Here is a 19,219-nt window from a genome sequence, read left to right as displayed (position 1 = left end):
CATGATTTTACAATAATTTGCCCCAGAATGCAGTGGATATGATACAAAGAAACTCACTTGCTTTAATTCTTGAATTTCAAATAGTAAAATTCCAATCCGTGTTTTTTATTGGAAAATAGAATTTTATGACATAGTTCTGTTGATTGCGTAACTTGGCATTAGATTTCTCTTGAAATGTTAATGATCCCTAACCGGACTGTAAGAATTACAACCTGTCAACAATTGAAAAGTAGTAAGATCAGCTGGCAGTTGTTCCATGTCATACTGCGATCATGGGAGTGTTGTCAAGGTCACAGTTGAGGAGCGTCCAAAATTTCCTGCATGAGTCAGCAGATGAATTCTTGCTTGTCCTGCCCACAGAAAGCAATAAAAAAACAACTATTTCCAACTTACCTAATGGGGCCAATGCTGGGCCCAAACCACATCACTACTGGTTGGTATGAAAACTTCCGCCAGGGCTCAACATTTAAAAGTTAAAAAGCATACAACATTTTCCGTCTGTTCAAGACAGCAGGTAGTAATGAGAGCCTGTCAGCTCAGGAGGGGCTTCAGCTGTGGGAGTCTCATAATTTGGAGGCTTTAAATGCTTGGTACTTTTCATGTTTGATGAAAAGGAGGAATTGCTTGAAGAACATTAGAATGAGCTACGCAATCCTGCTGTTGTTGAATACACCTCACCACACTGAAGATCCAAACCTTTTTGTTTAGATGCAGGCAGAAGGATAAAAGTAATACTGCAGTTAGGGAATGTTCCAAGCAACTGACAATTTTCTGGACTCTGACATGTGTGCTTTATTTTAGGCCAGTAAAGAATCCTCTTGGTAATTCTCTATCATTCCCAGCAGGTGATGTCCTATTTGGATTGAAACACCACATCAAGACATTCAAGTAATCAGTCTTGGAAAGCACTAATATAATAGCCAGACTAAAATCCTAAACACAATTCAGCAGAAACACTCTTAACAAATATAATTGCCAAGAACAGATGGAAGGATATGGTTAACAGACAGTACAGCTGCTGGCAAGCTTAAAGATTTTGTCTGGCATTCATTGGCAATGAAGAGATCACCAGTTAGACAGATACTTGGCTCATCTTGGTTAACTGGATAAAAATGGAAAGTGCTACACTCTGTTAAAATCATATAAATTGTTTAAAGTTATCAAAAGTCCATTTAAGCACTGAAACTCCTTTATTCATTATTGCTATACATTTTATAAGGTAATTCAAAGAAGAAAATGAAACTTGACCAAAAACATATTCTGGCATTGCTGCCTTCAACTGAATAAATTGATTTTAAAGACACAATTATTTTCTGATCTTTTCATCAGTGGCACTGTCTTTGATGTAAAATAAGCATGATTGTCACCATTCCAATGTTATTGTGATGTTTAGCCCACTATAGCAGATTACTGCCATCCAACCTCAAGCAGGCTAAGCACCTAATCAGATTGATGAAGTGCCTTGTCAAGAAAACAAGAAGTAACACAGATTATTCTTCAAGTTTTAATCATAGAATCATTGACTCTATGCTGTGGGAAAACAGGCCATTCGGCCCAAGAAGTCCACACTGACTCAAACTCCTATCCTGTAACCCTACATTTCCCATGGCTAAACCACCTAGTCTACACATCCCTGGATACTTATGAGCAATTTTTCATGGCCAGGCCACTTAAACTGCACATTTTTAAGCGTGCTGCCCTGTAAAATCAACTTATGGAAAACAAATATAAGATTGGAGTGTATATGTATTTATATGGAATCAAGAAGTTGTTTAATTATCAATTGAAACATTCAGAAAGAAAGAAAAACTTCCATCATGTTAAAACATACAATGTTTGTTAAGGTAAAAAAGATTGACAGTAAACAAATAGGAAACTTGACTATTATTGAAAAAAAACACTTGGTCAAAGATTCATCTTGCACTGCACTACGTACAGTTCTGGTTGCCACACCACAGGAAGGATGTGGTAGCACGGGAAGGAAAGTAATGGAGATTCGCCAGGGGGCTTCTTGAGATGGAGTATTTTAGCCATGAAGAGAGACTGGGTAGACTCAGGTTGTCTTAACTGGTGCAGGAAAGGTTGAGGGGGACCTGATAGGCCTACATGAGGTTATGATAGATGTGGATAGGATGGATAAAAAGTAGCCGTTCTCCCTTAGTCGGAGGATCAGTAACGAGCAGCCATAACTGAAAAGTGAAGAACAGGAGGTTTAGAGGGGATTTGAGGAACATGTTTTTCATCCAGAGGCAGGAGGGAATGTGGAATGCACTGCAGTACATGACAGTAGAGGTACCAAATCTCACACCCTTTAAAAAGTACTTGGATGAGCACTTGAAATATCATAACATTCAGGGCTAATAGGCTATAGGTGAGGCTAGAGGGCATTAGATTTAATACTGATAGGTCATGGGGAGTGTTTGGAGTAATTTAAAGTAAGAGTTGTGAGACAAAAATGTTGGAAAAATATTCTATATTTCTCCCTCTTTGGTGAAGATAAGATATGCTTTGGGAGGAAAAAGCCAGCCTTTGGGTTTGTGCAAAGGCACACTTGTGCTTAAAATATGCATAAAACTATTGGTACATTCAAAGTTATCAAAGGCTGTCCAATGTCTAGTTAAAAAAAGATTTAAGAGTACATGTTAACATAAAATATTATAGAATTTATGCTATATGACAGATTCCAAAACTATTGTGTTCAGAATTGGTTGGCTATTAAGTGAGTGTTATGCTAGGCAGATGTAACTGCAATAGAATCGAAATGTTGGTTATGTAAGGGATTAGTTGAAGGCTTTCAACGGATAAAATGAAAATATATATTTTAATAGATATATGATCAATAAACTGATAGCTTTATTTTATATCCATGCCTTTGGAGATACTAAGAGAGTTGGCATGGGAAGAAAGGGCAAAGAAAGATAGGTATGAGTTGGTATTGAGACTATAAAAACACTTGATGATTTTGGCAGAATTTGGAGTATGAGGAACCATGGTAGATTAGCATGGAAGTATTAGGAACTAATAAAGATGGACGGGTGAGCATAGGTTGGCAAAAACAAACATACAAAGGATAATGGGGGAATATGTTGATGGTTCATGAGTTGGTACATGGCTTTGAACAGTCATGAGAGGTAAGTAAAGAGCAGGAGATGGCATAAATGGGGCACGGATAATAAGGGGTTGATAGTGTAAGGCATGCATGAAAACAAAGCAGGAGTCCCAGTTGGCTATTTGCCCATCCCTCCTCGGCAGCCAACAACATCATTTGTACTTCCTGGATCATCCACTCAGAATCTCAAACCTGTGTGTCCCCAGACTAAGCATTGGAAATATAAGAGGCTATTTTTAAACGATCATATTCACAGTGGTGTGATTTGTCCTGAATCTCCCCCTGGCAATGTAAATCACAGCCACAAAGTTCTTAGACTAAATATTGCAATAATGTTTCCACTGGCTGGAAAATCGACATAATAGGGTCACAATCTCAAAATAAGGAGTTGACAATTTAGGCTGAGATGAGGAAAAATTTCTACAGCCAAACAGCTGTGAACTTTTGGAATTCTTTCTCTGCAGCTACTTATAAATATACAGTGGGTGAGACAGAAGTTAATAGCGTATTAAGGTATATCAGGACCATGATGGAAGATGGGAGTTGAAGTAAAAGATCATTTATAATTTTGTTGAACAGTTGAGCTTACCCAAAGAGCAAATTGACAAATTCAACATTATCTTTATTCCATTCTAATGCTTGTCTGTAATCTACATAACCTTGCCAACTGCCTAAATACCCACATTGCCTGGGATCTAATCTGTAACTTCTATGCCCAACCCAAGATCTGAATCCCTTTCTCCACCACCAAGATCCTGATAAACAATTTCATCATGACCATTTAACCTTGGCTTTTGCCTGAAACCTACAGCTAGCTAGTCTTCATATTGGCTGGCTGCATTTTGGAAACAGACCTTTTACTTTAAAAAAAAATCAGATGCTACCATTACATTCAACAGCCTCCTTAAGAATCCTGTCATTACACATTTCCTGGCTGCTGCACAAACCCTCACACCCTTATTATCAGAATCTAACTCATTTTAGCATAAATATGACTGAATACCCTCCATGCTTAAATCTGAGGAAAAGCAGGCAGGAAATTCCTGACCATGTTTGTCAATTTAAGGGAATATTTTAGCTGTTTCAGGGAGGATCTTGCTTTTCCAAACTAAAGAGAAATGACGCATAAAATGAGTAAATTTCCAGCACTCCTATCAAGATACAAACTGGACAGAATGCATTGGAGAATTTAGACTAAAATATTTGTGTGGAATGAATTCATGTAGAGGCTAAAAAAGTGAAAACATAATGAATAATTAAGATATGTTTCAATTTGCAATGTGACATTTCATTAGTGTTTTATTAAGTTGGCTTAGGGCTGAGGATTGACACTAAACATATATTAGAGACATTAGAGATGGTTTTCATGGGGAAAGGTGAACTTAGGTATCAGCTTCCTGGAGGGGAGATCTGCACAGAAACATTGACTGCTCCTTTCCTCCAGGTGTTGCCTGGCTTGCTGCATTCTTCCGGCCTCCTGTTTGTCAATACTTTATATTAGCCAGTGCAAACAAACAATTGTTCAGCTGATACATTTAGTTAGCTTCACAGCTCAGCCAAACATTCATACTTAGGCAATCTGGAGAAGCAGGTATATAGCAAAGTGTCAAAATAGCATCAAGGAGAATCTTTGCCTTGAATTTTTAGCAAGTTATTATTTTTTTTTGGTCTTCTAATTTTTTTTGAACGAGATTAAGAGGTGTGAAGTTGAATAAATATTTTGCGACTGAAGGTATGAGTGGCAGTGTCTCATTGATCACCTTATAAGGTTGTAATAATTTCAACGACAAAAGCAAAGTTGCTGGAAAAGCTCAGCAGGTCTGGCAGCATCAGTGAAGGGTAAAAAAACAGAGCTAATGTTTCGGGTCCGATGACCCTTCCTTAGAACTGATGGTGGCTGGGAAAACATCAGTTTACATGCAGAAAAAAGCAGGAGGAGGATGGGGTGAGGAGCAAATGATAGGATAGAGCCTGAAGAAAAAGAACAGCAGTTGGATAGACAAAGAGTTGATAACAATCAGGCTGGGAGGGTGAATAGTTGTTAATGGGGACTATTAGTGACTAACAACAGATGGTGTACGATGGCAGGCTGCGTGGTAACAAGGCCTGGTCTGTTGGGTAGAGGGCTGGGACATGGGAGAATTTAGGCCCTAAAATTATTGAACTTGACATTGAATCCAGAGGGCTGCAGGATCCCCAGGCAGAAAATGAAGTGTTGTTCTTCCAGTTTGTGTTGAGGTTCGCTGGAACACTGAAGCCAGAGGCCGAGATGTTGGCCAGGGAACAGAGTGGTGCATTAAAGTGGCAACAAACAGGTAGTTCAGAGTCTTTTTTGCAAGCAGAACATAAATATTCTGCAAAGCCGTTACCCAGTCTACGTTTCATTTCCCCAATGCAGAGAAGACCACATTGTGAGCAGCAAATGCAGTAGACTAGAATCTGGCAAGTGCAGGTGAAGTATTGCTTCACCTGCAAGATATATTTAGGCCCTTGGATAGTGGGGAGGATGGAGGTTAATGGGCAGGTGTTGCACCTTCACCTGTTGCAGAGGAAGGTGCGGTAGGGCAGTGGGGGTGGGTGTTGAGGAAGAAGGAAGTGTGAACCAGGGTGTCCCAGAGAGAACGGTCCCCGCAAAAGATGGACAAGGGAGGAGAAGAGAATTTGTGCCTGGTGGTGGCACCTTGCTGGACGTGGCAGAAATGGCATCTGAAATAATTTCAACGTCTTTTCAATGGGGAATTTTGAATGGGTGACTTTTAGCAAGCATTTTAAAACTTCCTTACATGACTCATTTGTTCTATACATAGTCAATATTGATGGAGTGAGCATGGGAGATCTAAGGGGCAATGCACAACTGAGTAAGGGCTTAAGGGTCTTTAATAATAGGGTTGTTAGAATAGGGGATTTTGACTTTCCAAACATAGACGGGACCTGCCACTCTTAAAGCCTTGGATGGACAGGAATTTGTAAAGTGTGTGCAAGAAAATTTTCCGATTCAGTATGTGGATGTACTGCTAAAGAAGGTGCAAAGCTTGACCTACTCATGGGAAATAAGGCAAGTGTAGGTGACTGAGGGGTCAGTGGTGCGGGGGCAAGAGTTGGCTGGAAAATGGGAGGCCTTCAAAAATGAGAAAATCAGACTCCAGGGAAAGGATGTTCCTGTTAAGGTGATAGGCAAAGCTGGTAGGTGTGGGGGATGCTAGATGACGAGGGGAATTGAAATTTTGGTTAAGGTATGTCAGATATAGACAGCAGGTGCTGAGTGAAACCTTAGAAGAGTATTTAGGCAGTAGGAGTATACTTTAAGAGGGAAATCAGGAGGGCAAAAAAGGGATGTGAGATAGCTTTGGCAAATAGGGTTAAGAAAAATCCAAAGGGACTTTATAAATACATTCGGGACAAAAAGGTAGCTGAGATGAGATCAGGACTCCTTAAAGATCAGCAGGGTTACCGCTGTGTGTGACTGAAGAAGATGGGTGAAATATTAAATGGGTATTTTGCATGTGTTTACTGTGGAGAAGGATAATGGGAGATAGAGAATGTGGGGAAGTTGATAGTGACATTTTGAAAAATATCCATATTATATAGGAGGTGGTGCTGGAGGTCTTAGTATGCATAAAGGTGGATAAATCCCCAGGACCTGATCAGGTGCACCCTAGAACTCTGTGGGAAGCTATTGCTGGGCCCCTTGCTGAGAGATTTTTATCATCAATAGTCACAAGTGAGGTGCCGGAAGACTGGAGGTTGGCTAATCATGGACTCCCAACAGGCTATTCAGCCCAACAAGTCCACATTGCCCCTCTAAGGAGCATCCCACCCAGACCCATTCCCCTATGCCTGCATTTCCTATGTTTAACCCAAATAACCTAAGCACCCATGGACACTATAGGCAATTTAGCATGGCCAATCCACCTAACTTGCACATCTTTGGACTGTGGGAGGAAACCAGAAGACCTGGAGGAAGCCCACACAGATATGGGGAGAATGTGCAAACTCCAAACAGATAGTCAACCGAGGGTGGAATCGAACCTGGGTCCTTGGTACTGTGAGGCAGCATGCGGTGCCATTATTTATGAAAAGTGCTAACAAAAAGCCAGGGAACTATAGATCAGTGAGCCTGACAATGGTGGTGGGCAAGTTGTTGGAGGAAATCCTGAGGGATGGGATTTACATGTATTTGGAAAGACAAGGACTGTTTAGGGATAGTTAATATGGCTTTGTGCGTGGGAAATCATACCTCACTAACTTGACTGAGTTTTTTTGAAGAAGTAACAAAGAGGATTGATGAGGGCAGAGCAGTGTGCATGATCCAAATGGACTTCAGTAAGGTTTCGACAAGGTTCCTCATGGTAGCCTAGTTATCAAGGTTAGATTACATGCAATACAGGGAGAATTTGCCATTTGGATACAGAACTGGTTTGAAGGTAGAAGGCAGAGGGTGGTGGAGGCGGGTTGTTTTTTTCAGACTGGAGGCCTGTAACCAGTGGTATGCCACAAGGATCGGTGCTGGGACCATTCCTTCATCTCCCTCTTCTTGCTCTGTGTATCCTGTGTTTGTCTCTTGGTTATGGATGAAATGTTGACCAGTGCACCCATGTCAGAGGTCAGTTGGCTTGTACGGAAGAACTTGGGAGTCAGTATAATGTCCTTTAGCATCTGCCTTATCATCCTCTGAAAACCTCTACAACTTGCAGAACTATGGAAATAAAGGAACATTTAAAACCAATATCACAGCCAGTATGAATCAACCAAAACTAACCTGAAATTCATTGATGATCCCATTTAATAGCACTAATGAGAGCTCCTTCTTTAAAATATATATTCAGCTGGGCGAGGGCACTGGTTGGAGCATTAAGCTTCAAAATGGCAACATTGGCACCAAACCAGTGTTGCCTTTTAATTGGCATCATGGTCTGCTTATCCTGGATACTTCTGAAGCACACTTGCCATGTCCCTGTTAACTGCTTTGTCAATATCACTGTGTGCATGCATGTGTGCGTGCGCATGTGTGCGTGCGCATGTGTGCATGAGCATGTCTTGTGCATGCGTTCTTATGCGCATATGAACAGCATCTGTAGCGTTCATAGACAGGTACTACAGAGTCCAATTTTGCATCCACTAACCCCCCTTGTGAGGGAATGCCCTTTGCAACTGTAATATTGAGAGTGGAAGTTTGGCATCTGTACAGAATGAAGGGAACTGTTGGGTTAGTGATCGGAGTTTGGAGAATGCTCAAACTGAGAAATACCATTGCATCAATTGATACAGTATTTCATCTCACTGGAACAATTGCATTAAATGTGATTTGTAGATAAAATGGAAAGGAGAAACTAATTAAACAACAGTTAAAAACAAAGGCTGTGAACTTTCTGGGGCTCGAAATGGTGGAAAACCTGAATTCTGACAGTGGTGACCAGGAAGTGGGATGAAACCTGGTTTCACCATAATCTTGTAAAATTTGATTTTATCGTGAGTGCATTTACTTAAAAGAAATAATTTGGGTAGAGTTTCACAACTTTTTTAGGGAAGTCCTGGAAAGTTATTCTTAATTAATCAAGTAGAACCAATGTTATTTCATTGCAAGCAACTGTACCATTCTAAGCTTAGTAAAGACATCAAAGCTTTCCTAACATACTGTAACTAAGTTCACAGCAGATTAATTTAACAAAGCCCAAGAACACAATTGCTCTTCTAGGACTAAAAAATTGTCTGTGGTTCAGTTGGTGGCACCCGCCCTTTGAGTCATTAGATTTTGTGTTGAATTCCCATTGCACGATTTCAGCAGATAGTTAAGGCTGACACTCCAGTGCAGTACTGAAGAAGTATTCACTGCTGGGAGTGATATCTATAAAATGAGATGCTAAACTCATCTTCTTGCTTGGGTAAATGCAAAAGAATGCATGGCACTATTTTGAAGACGAGCACTGCAGTTATTGGTGGTGTCCTGGCCAATACTTACCAATAACCAACATCACAAAACCAAAATAGGTGGTGTTCATTAGGATAATTCTGTTTGTTGAAATTTACTTTGCACATATTTGCAGTTATGTTTCCTGCAATAGTCACTACACTTGGAAAGCACTTCAACAGCTGTAAAGCTCCTTGAAATGTCTGGTTGCATTTCTGTAGTGCAAAAGAGCCTGCAAATACTGCAAGCAGAACGAATACAGGCATTTTATTGCAAACATTGCAAAAGAACACTTGCATATATCTGTCTCTTTTGGTAATGCTGGACTCACCTTCAGGATCTGTGATTGAGGCAGACTCCTAGAAAACTCAGGGCGAAAGACTTCAAAAGTAATAGAGATGTATCACTAATATTACAAAAAATCTAAAATATTCATAAATATGAATTTTACTTACAACTGCTCCAGCATCATAAGCCCTTTAAATGCCAGCTTATCAATTGTACGAATGTTGTTCTTGTACAGATAGCTGAAAAAAATCAGGAATTAAACTGTAGAAACACTATACAAAATACATTATTTTAATATTCAATATTTGTCAAAATATGTGCCAGATCATCTCTTGTAGCTATCTACTACAACACCATTTATCTGTCCCTTTCTCATTTTCTATAAAATATTTTCCTCAAATATCTTGATTGAATAATTCTTACTATTCTTAGCATTTCCAAAATGACTCTCTCTTTCATACATGAATCCACTTTATTCAATGCTCTGTCCAATACACAGCACATTGTAACGATGTGTGACGGGTTTACTATGCATTTATAAGAAATCCCCAACATTAGTCCATCATTGGTATCTCCACTTACACTGCTTTGGTGTTTAGTTCGTCCAATGCATTGGAATAAAAAGGGAACATTGCTCATTTGGAATTTAGTGTGAATGAGGTCAAGGATAGCCAGGAATAAGTGATAATGGGAACTGCAGATGCTGTAGAATACAAGATAACAAAGTGTGAAGCTGGATGAACACAGCAGGCCAAGCAGCATCTCAGGAGCACAAAAGCTGACGTTTCGGGCCTAGACCCTTCATCAGAGAGGGGGATGGGGAGAGGGAACTGGAATAAATAGGAACAGAGGGGGAGGCAGACTGAAGATGGAGAGAAAAGAAGATAGGTAGGGAGGAGAGTATAGGTGAGGAGGTAGGGAGGGGATGGGTCAGTCCAGGAAGGATGAGCAGGTCAAGGAGGTGGGATGAAGTGGTAGGTAGGAAATGGAGGTGCGGCTTGAGGTGGGAGGAAGGGATGGGTGAGGGGAAGAACAGGTTAGGGAAGTGGAGACAGGCTGGGCTGGTTTTGGGATGCAGTGGGGGGAGGGGTCGAGCTGGGATGGTTTTGGGATGCAGTGGGGAGAGGGGAGATTTTGAAGCTGGTGAAGTCCATATTGATACCATTGGGCTACAGAGTTCCCAAGCAGAATATGAGTTGCTGTTCCTGCAACCTTCGGGTGGCATCTTTGTGGCACTGCAGGAGGCCCATGATGGACATGTCATCTAAAGAATGGGAGGGGGAGTGGAAATGGTTTGCGACTGGGAGGTGCAGTTGTTTATTGCGAACCGAGCGGAGGGGTTCTGCAAAGCGGTCCCAAAGCCTTCGCTTGGTTTCCCCAATGTAGAGGAAGCCACACTGGGTATAATGGATACAGTATACCACATTCGCAGATGTGCAGGTGAACATCATGTGCGGGTGTGGTGGGGTTGGAGGGGTGTGGAGTGGACAAGGGAGTCGCTGAGGGAGTGATCTCTCCGGAAGGCAGACTAGGGTGGGGATGGGAAAATGGCTTGGGTGGTGGGGTCAGATTGTAGATGGCGGAAGTGTCGGAGGATGATGCATTGTATCTGGAGGTTGGTGGGGTGGTATGTGAGAACGAGGGGGATCCTCTGGGGGTGGTTGAGGCAGGGGTGGGGTGTGAGGGATGTGTTGCGGGAAATGCGGGAGATGCAGTCAAGGTTGTTCTCGAACACTGCGGGGGGAAAGTTGCGGCCCTGGAAGAACGTGGACATCTGGGATGTGCGGGAGTGGAATGCCTCATCCTGGGAGCAGATGTGGCGGAGGCGGAGGAATTGGGAATAGGGGATAGAATTTTTGCACGAGGGTGGGTGGGAGGAGGTGTATTCTAGGTAGCTGTGGGAGTCAGTGGGCTTGAAATGGACATCAGTTACTAGCTGGTTACCTGAGATGGAGACTGAGAGGTCCAGGAAGGTGAGTGATGTGTTGGAGATGGCCCAGGTGAACTTGAGGCTGGGGTGGAAGGTGTTGGTGAAGAGGATGAACTGTTCGAGCTCCTCTGGGGAGCAAGAGGCGGCGCCGATACAGTCATCAATGTAACGGAGGAAGAGGTGGGGTTTGGGGCCTGTGTAGGTGCGGAAGAGGGACTGATTCCACGTAACCTACAAAGAGGCAGGCATAGCTTGGGCCCATAGGGGTACCCATGGCCACCCCCTTTGTCTGTAGGAAGTGGGAGGAATCGAAAGAGAAGTTGTTAAGGGTGAGGATGAGTTTGGCTAGGCGGATGAGGGTGACGGTGGAGGGGGATTGGTCAGGCCTGCGGGACAGGAAGAAGCGGAGGGCCTTGAGGCCATCTGCATGAAGGATACACAGCTTCACACTTTGTTATCAAGGATAGCCAGGAAGTGCCTTTATCAATTTCTTACATAGATCATGAGTTATGATGGAAAGCAACTAGAGGGAAGTAGACTTGATGAAGACTGACAGTTGGAAGCCCTAGCAAGTATTTCACTGCACAGGAAGTAGCAGGGGATAATAATACAACTTAGGGAGCTGATCGCATATTCCCTAACTGGTGAAAAATAAAACCCATGCTACAATTTGCCATTCATCCCTTTATAATTGATGCAAAAGTCTGGATTCCTTAGCGAACACTTGTGGAACACAACAAGTACTATAATTAATTAGGTCCTGTAAATACTTAAATTGTTGAAAAGGTTCTCGGAAAATATACTGCAAAGATTGGTCCAAGAAACAGGTAAAAGCTAATGCAGACAACCACTGCTGAGGCTGAGGGAAATGACAGATACAAAGCTGAGCGCAAAGATGAATACCACTACATGCAGCAAGTTCTTGTCTGCAAACCCCTCGCACTGTCGGAAGGAAGCAGATAATGTTGGTGGATAAGTGAGGCAAGAATGTTTTCAGATGATAAACAGGCCAGATAATGGAATCATATTCTCAAGAAATGTCCTTTGAGGTATCCTATGGTACCAGCAAAGTTAATTAACAGCAGTCATGTTAAATTCCTATCTCCTATAATTCTAGTGCATTGCATTTTCATGACATGACCACCATTATCACCATTCATCCTATAAATGCTGACTGGACCCGCATGTATGCTCTGATAATCTGTAGAATTTCTACAAAATGACATCTCCAGAGGAATCCTGAAGAATCCTCCCAGGAAATATCCAGCAACGTAAAACATTAATTGATTCTTACACTTTCAGGCCAAATGATTATCTGCAAGAGGCGGTAACTGCATTTGAATTAAAGATTAAGTTATTTTGCTCACAAACATCTGGATGTCAGACTGAGATTTTAGCTCTAAAGAGCAGCATATTTTATTGGAAAATGGCAATGTAATTTCCTCATTAAAATTAGTGGAGGACAGAAAGAACTGTAGCACAGGTGAGTTGGTTCAATATTTATCATATAGCAGGGCATTTAGAATAATTCGAGATAATCAGGCAGAGACAACATAGAAAGAGAAATAAAAAAAAACAAAGAACTGCACATGCTGGAAATCAGAAACAAAAACAGAAATTTCTGGGATAAATCAGTAGGTCTGCCAGCATCTGTGGGGAGAAAACAGAGTTAACGAAGAAGGGTCAATGAACCAATAACTCTGTTTTCTCACCACAGATATTGTTAAACATGAGAAGTCTTGTTTAAGCATTTGTTGAGTTCTTTGATGAAGTAACATAAACTGTGGATAAATGGGAACTGTGATTCTGCTATACACAGATTTCCAGAAAAACCTAATAAGACGCTACATCAATTATGTAGAAAATAAAAGATCCTGGTGTAGGGTTGACATATTGGCATGAATAGATTGGTTAGCTACATGAAACAGAAACTAAACATAAGTGAGACATTTCTTGATTTGCAAGGTTTAACAAATAATGTGCCCTTGGGAAAAGCGCTGGGGTCTCAACATTCTACAATTTACGTTAGTGACTAGAATAAGGACAGAAAGTACTGCTAAATTTGTGGTAGATGAAAAGGAATGTAGGTCAGGAAGTAGTAAGGAGGACCTAAGGTAGTTAGAAAGGAGCATAGTATCAGAGATAATGGGAACTGCAGATGCTGGAGAATTCCAAGATAATAAAATGTGAGGCTGGATGAACACAGCAGGCCAAGCAGCATCTCAGGAGCACAAAAGCTGACGTTTTGGGCCTAGACCCTTCATCAAAGAGGGGGATGGGGAGAGGGAGCTGGAATAAATAGGGAGAGAGGGGGAGGCAGACCAAAGATGGAGAGTAAAGAAGATAGGTGGAGAGAGTATAGGTGGGGAGGTTTGGAGGGGATAGGTCAGTCCAGGGAAGACGGACAGGTCAAGGAGGCGGGATGAGGTTAGTAGGTAGCTGGGGTGTGGCTTGGTGTGGGAGGAAGGGATGGGTGAGAGGAAGAACCGGTTAGGGACGCAGAGACAGGTTGGACTGGTTTTGGGATGCAGTGGGTGGGGGGGAAGAGCTGGGCTGGTTGTGTGGTGCAGTGGGGGGAGGGGACGAACTGGGCTGGTTTAGGGATGCAGTAGGGGAAGGGGAGATTTTGAAACTGGTGAAGTCCACATTGATACCATATGGCTGCAGGGTTCCCAGGCGGAATATGAGTTGCTGTTCCTGCAACCTTCGGGTGGCATCATTGTGGCAGTGCAGGAGGCCCATGATGGACATGTCATCTAGAGAATGGGAGGGGGAGTGGAAATGGTTTGTGACTGGGAGGTGCAGTTGTTTGTTGCGAACTGAGCGGAGGTGTTCTGCAATGCGGTCTCCAAGCCTCCGCTTGGTTTCCCCAATGTAGAGGAAGCCGCACCGGGTACAGTGGATGCAGTATACCACATTGGCAGATGTGCAGGTGAACCTCTGCTTAATGTGGAATGTCATCTTGGGGCCTGCGATAGGGGTGAGGGAGGAGGTGTGGGGACAAGTGTAGCATTTCCTGCGGTTGCAGGGGAAGGTGCCGGGTGTGGTGGGGTTGGAGGGCAGTGTGGAGCGAACAAGGGAGTCACGGAGAGAGTGGTCTCTCCGGAAAGCAGACAGGGGAGGGGATGGAAAAATGTCTTGGGTGGTGGGGTCGGATTGTAAATGGCGCAGGTGTCGGAGGATGATGCGTTGTATCCGGAGGTTGGTAGGGTGGTGTGTGAGAACGAGGGGGATCCTCTTAGGGCGGTTGTGGCGGGGGCGGGGTGTGAGGGATGTGTTGCGGGAAATACGGGATACGCGGTCAAGGGCGTTCTCGATCACTGTGGGGGGAAAGTTGCGGTCCTTAAAGAACTTGGACATCTGGGATGTGCGGGAGTGGAATGTCCTATCGTGGGAGCAGATGCGGCGGAGGCGGAGGAATTGGGAATAGGGGATGGAATTTTTGCAGGAGGGTGGGTGGGAGGAGGTGTATTATAGGTAGCTGTGGGAGTTGGTGGGCTTGAAATGGACATCAGTTACAAGCTGGTTGCCTGAGATGGAGACTGAGAGGTCCAGGAAGGTGAGGGATGTGCTGGAGATGGCCCAGGTGAACTGAAGGTTGGGGTGGAAGGTGTTGGTGAAGTGGATGAACTGTTCGAGCTCCTCTGGGGAGCAAGAGGCGGCGCCGATACAGTCATCAATGTACCGGAGGAAGAGGTGGGGTTTGGGGCCTGTGTAGGTGCGGAAGAGGGACTGTTCCACGTAACCTACAAAGAGGCAGGCATAGCTGGGGCCCATGCGGGTGCCCATGGCCACCCTGTTAGTCTGTAGGAAGTGGGAGGAGTCAAAAGAGAAGTTGTTGAGTGTGAGGACGAGTTCATCTAGGCGGATGAGAGTGTCGGTGGAGGGGGACTGGTCGGGCCTGCGGGACAGGAAGAAGCGGAGGGCCTGGAGGCCATCTCCATGCGGAATGCAGGTGTACAGGGACTGGACGTCCATGGTGAATATGAGGTGTTGGGGGCCAGGGAATTGGAAGTCCTGGAGGAGGTGGAGGGCGTGGGTGGTGTCACGGACGTAGGTGGGGAGTTCCTGGACCAAAGGGGAGAAAATGGAGTCCAGATAGGTGGAGATGAGTTCGGTGGGGCAGGAGCAGGCTGAGACGATGGGTCGACCAGGGCAGGCAGGTTTGTGGATTTTGGGAAGGAGATAGAAACGGGCCGTGCGGGGTTGGGGAACAATGAGGTTGGAGGCTGTGGGTGGGAGTTCCCCTGAGGTGATGAGGTCGTGAATGGTGTTGGAGATGATGGTTTGGTGCTCGGCTGTGGGGTCATGATCGAGGAGGCGGTAGGAGTTGGTGTCAGAGAGTTGGCGTCTGGCCTCAGCGATGTAGAGGTCAGTGCGCCATACTACCACTGTGCCACCCTTGTCTGCGGGTTTGATGGTGAGGTTGGGGTTGGAGCGGAGGGAGCGGAGGGCTGCCCGTTCTGCGGGGGAGAGGTTGGAGTGGGTGAGAGGGGTGGAGAGGTTGAGGCGGTTAATGTCTCGACGGCAGTTGGAGATGAAGAGGTCGAGGGAGGGTCGGAGGCCTGGGGGTGGTGCCCAGGAGGAGGTCTTGTGTTGGAAGCGGGTGAAGGGGTCAGTGGAAGGAGGGTTAGGTTCCCGGTTGAAGAAGTAGGCATGGAGGTGAAGACGGCGGAAAAACTGCTCTATGTCCAACCGTGACTGGTATTCGTTGATGTGTGGTTGTAGGGAGACAAAGGTGAGCCCCTTGCTAAGGACTGACCGTTCGTCCTCAGTCAGTGGGAGGTCTGGGGGGATGGTGAAGATGCGGCAGGGCTGAGTGTGGCTGTCTCCTCTGGGGTTGCTGGCTGTGGAGGTAGTGGGCGGAGCGATGAGGTCGTCGGCCGTGGGCGGGGTTCCGTCGGCCGTGGGCGGGGTTTCGCCGGTATCGACCGTGGGTGGGGTTCCGTTAGCGTCGACCGTGGGCGGGGTTCCGTCGGCGGTTGGAGGATCAAGTTAGGAGTGGACAAAGATAAAGCAAATGTACTATCGGTCATTAGAAGGGTTAAAATTGATAAGGAGGTGACATTGGAATAAGCTGACAATGTTTATATTAGATAAAGTAGTAAGATGGGATATTTCCATGGGATGCTTCCAAGAATTTTTAAAGAAAATTGCAGGAGCACTGGCAATTATCTTTGTCTTCCCTCAACTCATCAGTGATGCCAGAGGACTGGAGAATTGTAAATATAACATCCCTGTTCAAAAAAGGTTCAAGGATAAAGGTTCAAAGGCAACACAGTGGCATAGTGGTTAGCACTGCTGTCTCACACCGCCAGGGACCTGGGTTTGATCCCAGCCTTGGGTAACTGTGTGAAGTCTGCCAGTTCTCCCTGTGTCTGTCTGGGTTTCCACTGTGTGTTCCAATTTCCTCCCCACAGTCCAAAGCTTTGCAGGTTAGGTAGAATGGCTATGCTAAATTGCCCTGTTGTGTCGAGGGATTTTTAGGCTAGGCGGATTAGCCATTATAAATGCGGAGATAGAATGGGGGTGTGTGTCTAGGTGGGATGCTGTTCAGATGGCTGGTGCAGAGTGGATGGGCCAAATGGCCTCTTTCTGCAGGGTAGGGATTCTGTGATAATCCCAGAAATCTACAGACCAATCAATTTAACATTAGTGGTTTGAAAACTTCTTAAAATAGTTGCAATGTGGAATAGAATTAATAGTCACACGGAAACATAGCTACTAATTAGGATCTCTCAAGGAAAAAACATCTTTAACCAACTTAAAACTTTTTTAAAAGGTAACAGAACGAGTTGATGAGTGTAACAGTGTTGAGATGAGTGACGTGTATTTCAAAACTTTTTTGATACAGTACCACAGAACAGACTTGTGAGCAACATTATATCCCATGGAATAAATAGGACAGTAGCAACATGGACACAAATTTTTCCAAGGGATAGGATATAGAGACTAACAATTAATGAATATGTTTTCAGGTTGGAGCAGGATTTATAGTGATCTCCAAGGGTCAGTTCTGGGAACCTTGTTTTCCTTGACGTATGTCAAATATCTAAACCTTGATGCAGAAGGGGCAACTTCAAAAATTGCAAACAATACAAGGCTTGGAAATGTTATAAACTGGACTGTCTACAACTGCAAAAGGACATTGACAAGTTAGTGAAGTGGACAGATACATGACGAATGATGTTCAATATGGAGAAGTGTGAGGTGATACATTTTGATAGAATGATCAATGTGATACTTTAGAATATAAAGGGTGAAACTTTGAAAGGTGCACAGGAGCACAGAGATCTAAGTGTATATGTTCAGGAGGCAGCAGCATAGTAGTAATGTCAGTGAACTAGCAATTTATTTTATGAGCTGTAACTTTGAGTGCATCTTGCAGATGATACATGCTGCACTTACTGAGTACGGGTGCTGGAGGAAGTGAATATTTGTGGATGTGCTGCCAGCCGAGCATACTACTTTGTCCTGGATGGTGTCAAGCTTTTTGAATGTTGCTTCAGCTACATTCATCCAGGCAATTGGAGAGTATTCCATCACACTCTCAACTGTAATTTGTATCTGGTGCAAAGGCTTTGAAGGCTCAAGAGGTGCGTTGCTCACTTCAAGATGTCTAACAGTTGAGCAGTTCGTGTAGCTACAATATTTACATGACTAGTCCAGTTCAGTCAATATTCTGACATATCACCTATCCTGACAGCATGATAATGAGTTCCAGCCTTCAAAACAGACTGGACCTTCTGCCAGCAGTATCAGGCAGCCAGTTATGGATAATTTGCTGGTCCAGAATCAAAATCAATACAATGACCACAATACGGAGGACTGAAATAGATTTCATTTATGATGTGTAACATCATTAGAACAACAACACAAATTTAAACACTTACAGGTATTTCAGTTTGTCCAAGTCTTCAAATGTTTTCCTTGGTATTCTCTTGATTTGGTTATTGTTCAATAATCTGTATGAATAGAAAACAAAATATTAATTTTGATTTTCATGGTTTTTTCCATTCCAAGATACGAGGGACTTGTTCTTTAGAAAGAACAGGTTCTTGTTACACATTGTACAAGGAAGAAAGTTTTCCCTTCTTCGGTCAGTGCTTTGACTACTCCACCATATATGTCAAAATTGCTATGTGAATTCCAAAAATTAAGCTTAAGAATTAATTCACTGATAAAATGATTTTTGTACTTAAAATTTCAACATAATATCTAACAATAATAACTCTCAATGATTATTTGTGGCACGTGAATTTGCCATTACTAATACAAATCTACATTTATTTTAATTATCAAAAACAATTATTAGTCATGAAGGACATTAATGGCCATTATAAAAACCATTTGATTTTTAATTCAAATATTACATTTGTGAAGCAAGTTAAAAATCTATCCTATTACTTCTTGTACAACCACACTAACAGGAAAGCAAACATTAAGAAAAATTAAACATGAAAGACCTACGATGAGACACACTCCTCAATATCTAAACTGCCAATAACCTGGTATTCAAGGATAGTATAGGTTCAATCTTTCTTGGCACTTGAAAAAGTGTTGCCAAACAAATCTAAGCTTTAATTATCATTATATTTTCTTCCTACTGAATTGACTGTATAATAGTCAAAGGAGGCACATCCCAAGAAATTTCATTTTGGACTAAACCTTTTCTGCTATCTTAATTTGTGATAGTGCTTCAGTGGCTCACCATATCTGTAGGACCTCCATTCCAAAATTTATTTTTCTCTCTCCACTTTAAAATCCCAAAATATTATTGATCCAAGCATGAAAATCATGCACTATTGCACTTAATATTGGCATTAGTCGGGGTGTGCCTACATTTGACCTACAGTCCAAGTTCTGGAGTTCACTCCGTTTAATTCTATGCCTCTCTATCTCACTAATCTCAAATGAGGCACTTTGTAAAACTTACCTTTTAGACTAAACTTTAGGTCATCTTCTTGTGTGACTCAGTGTCTTT

At 43.2% G+C, this 19,219-nt stretch overlaps 1 protein-coding gene across 2 annotated transcripts in view; it reads right to left on the bottom strand.

Moving 5' to 3' along the window:
* LOC125452046 (peroxidasin homolog) overlaps positions 1-19,219 on the bottom strand; it is a 499,162-nt gene that overhangs the window by 266,727 nt on the left and 213,216 nt on the right. For both annotated transcript variants that reach the window (XM_048529957.2, XM_059646061.1), the window contains exons 3-4: positions 18,129-18,200; positions 9,473-9,544 (exon numbers count right to left, since the gene is read on the bottom strand). In XM_048529957.2, coding sequence (XP_048385914.2) covers positions 9,473-9,544; positions 18,129-18,200 — 144 coding nt within the window. The remainder of the gene's footprint in view (positions 1-9,472; positions 9,545-18,128; positions 18,201-19,219) is intronic.

This window comes from Stegostoma tigrinum, chromosome 5 (genome assembly GCF_030684315.1).
Source record: "Stegostoma tigrinum isolate sSteTig4 chromosome 5, sSteTig4.hap1, whole genome shotgun sequence".
Lineage (NCBI taxonomy): Eukaryota > Metazoa > Chordata > Chondrichthyes > Orectolobiformes > Stegostomatidae > Stegostoma > Stegostoma tigrinum.
This window is presented reverse-complemented; position numbering and strand designations above follow the sequence as displayed.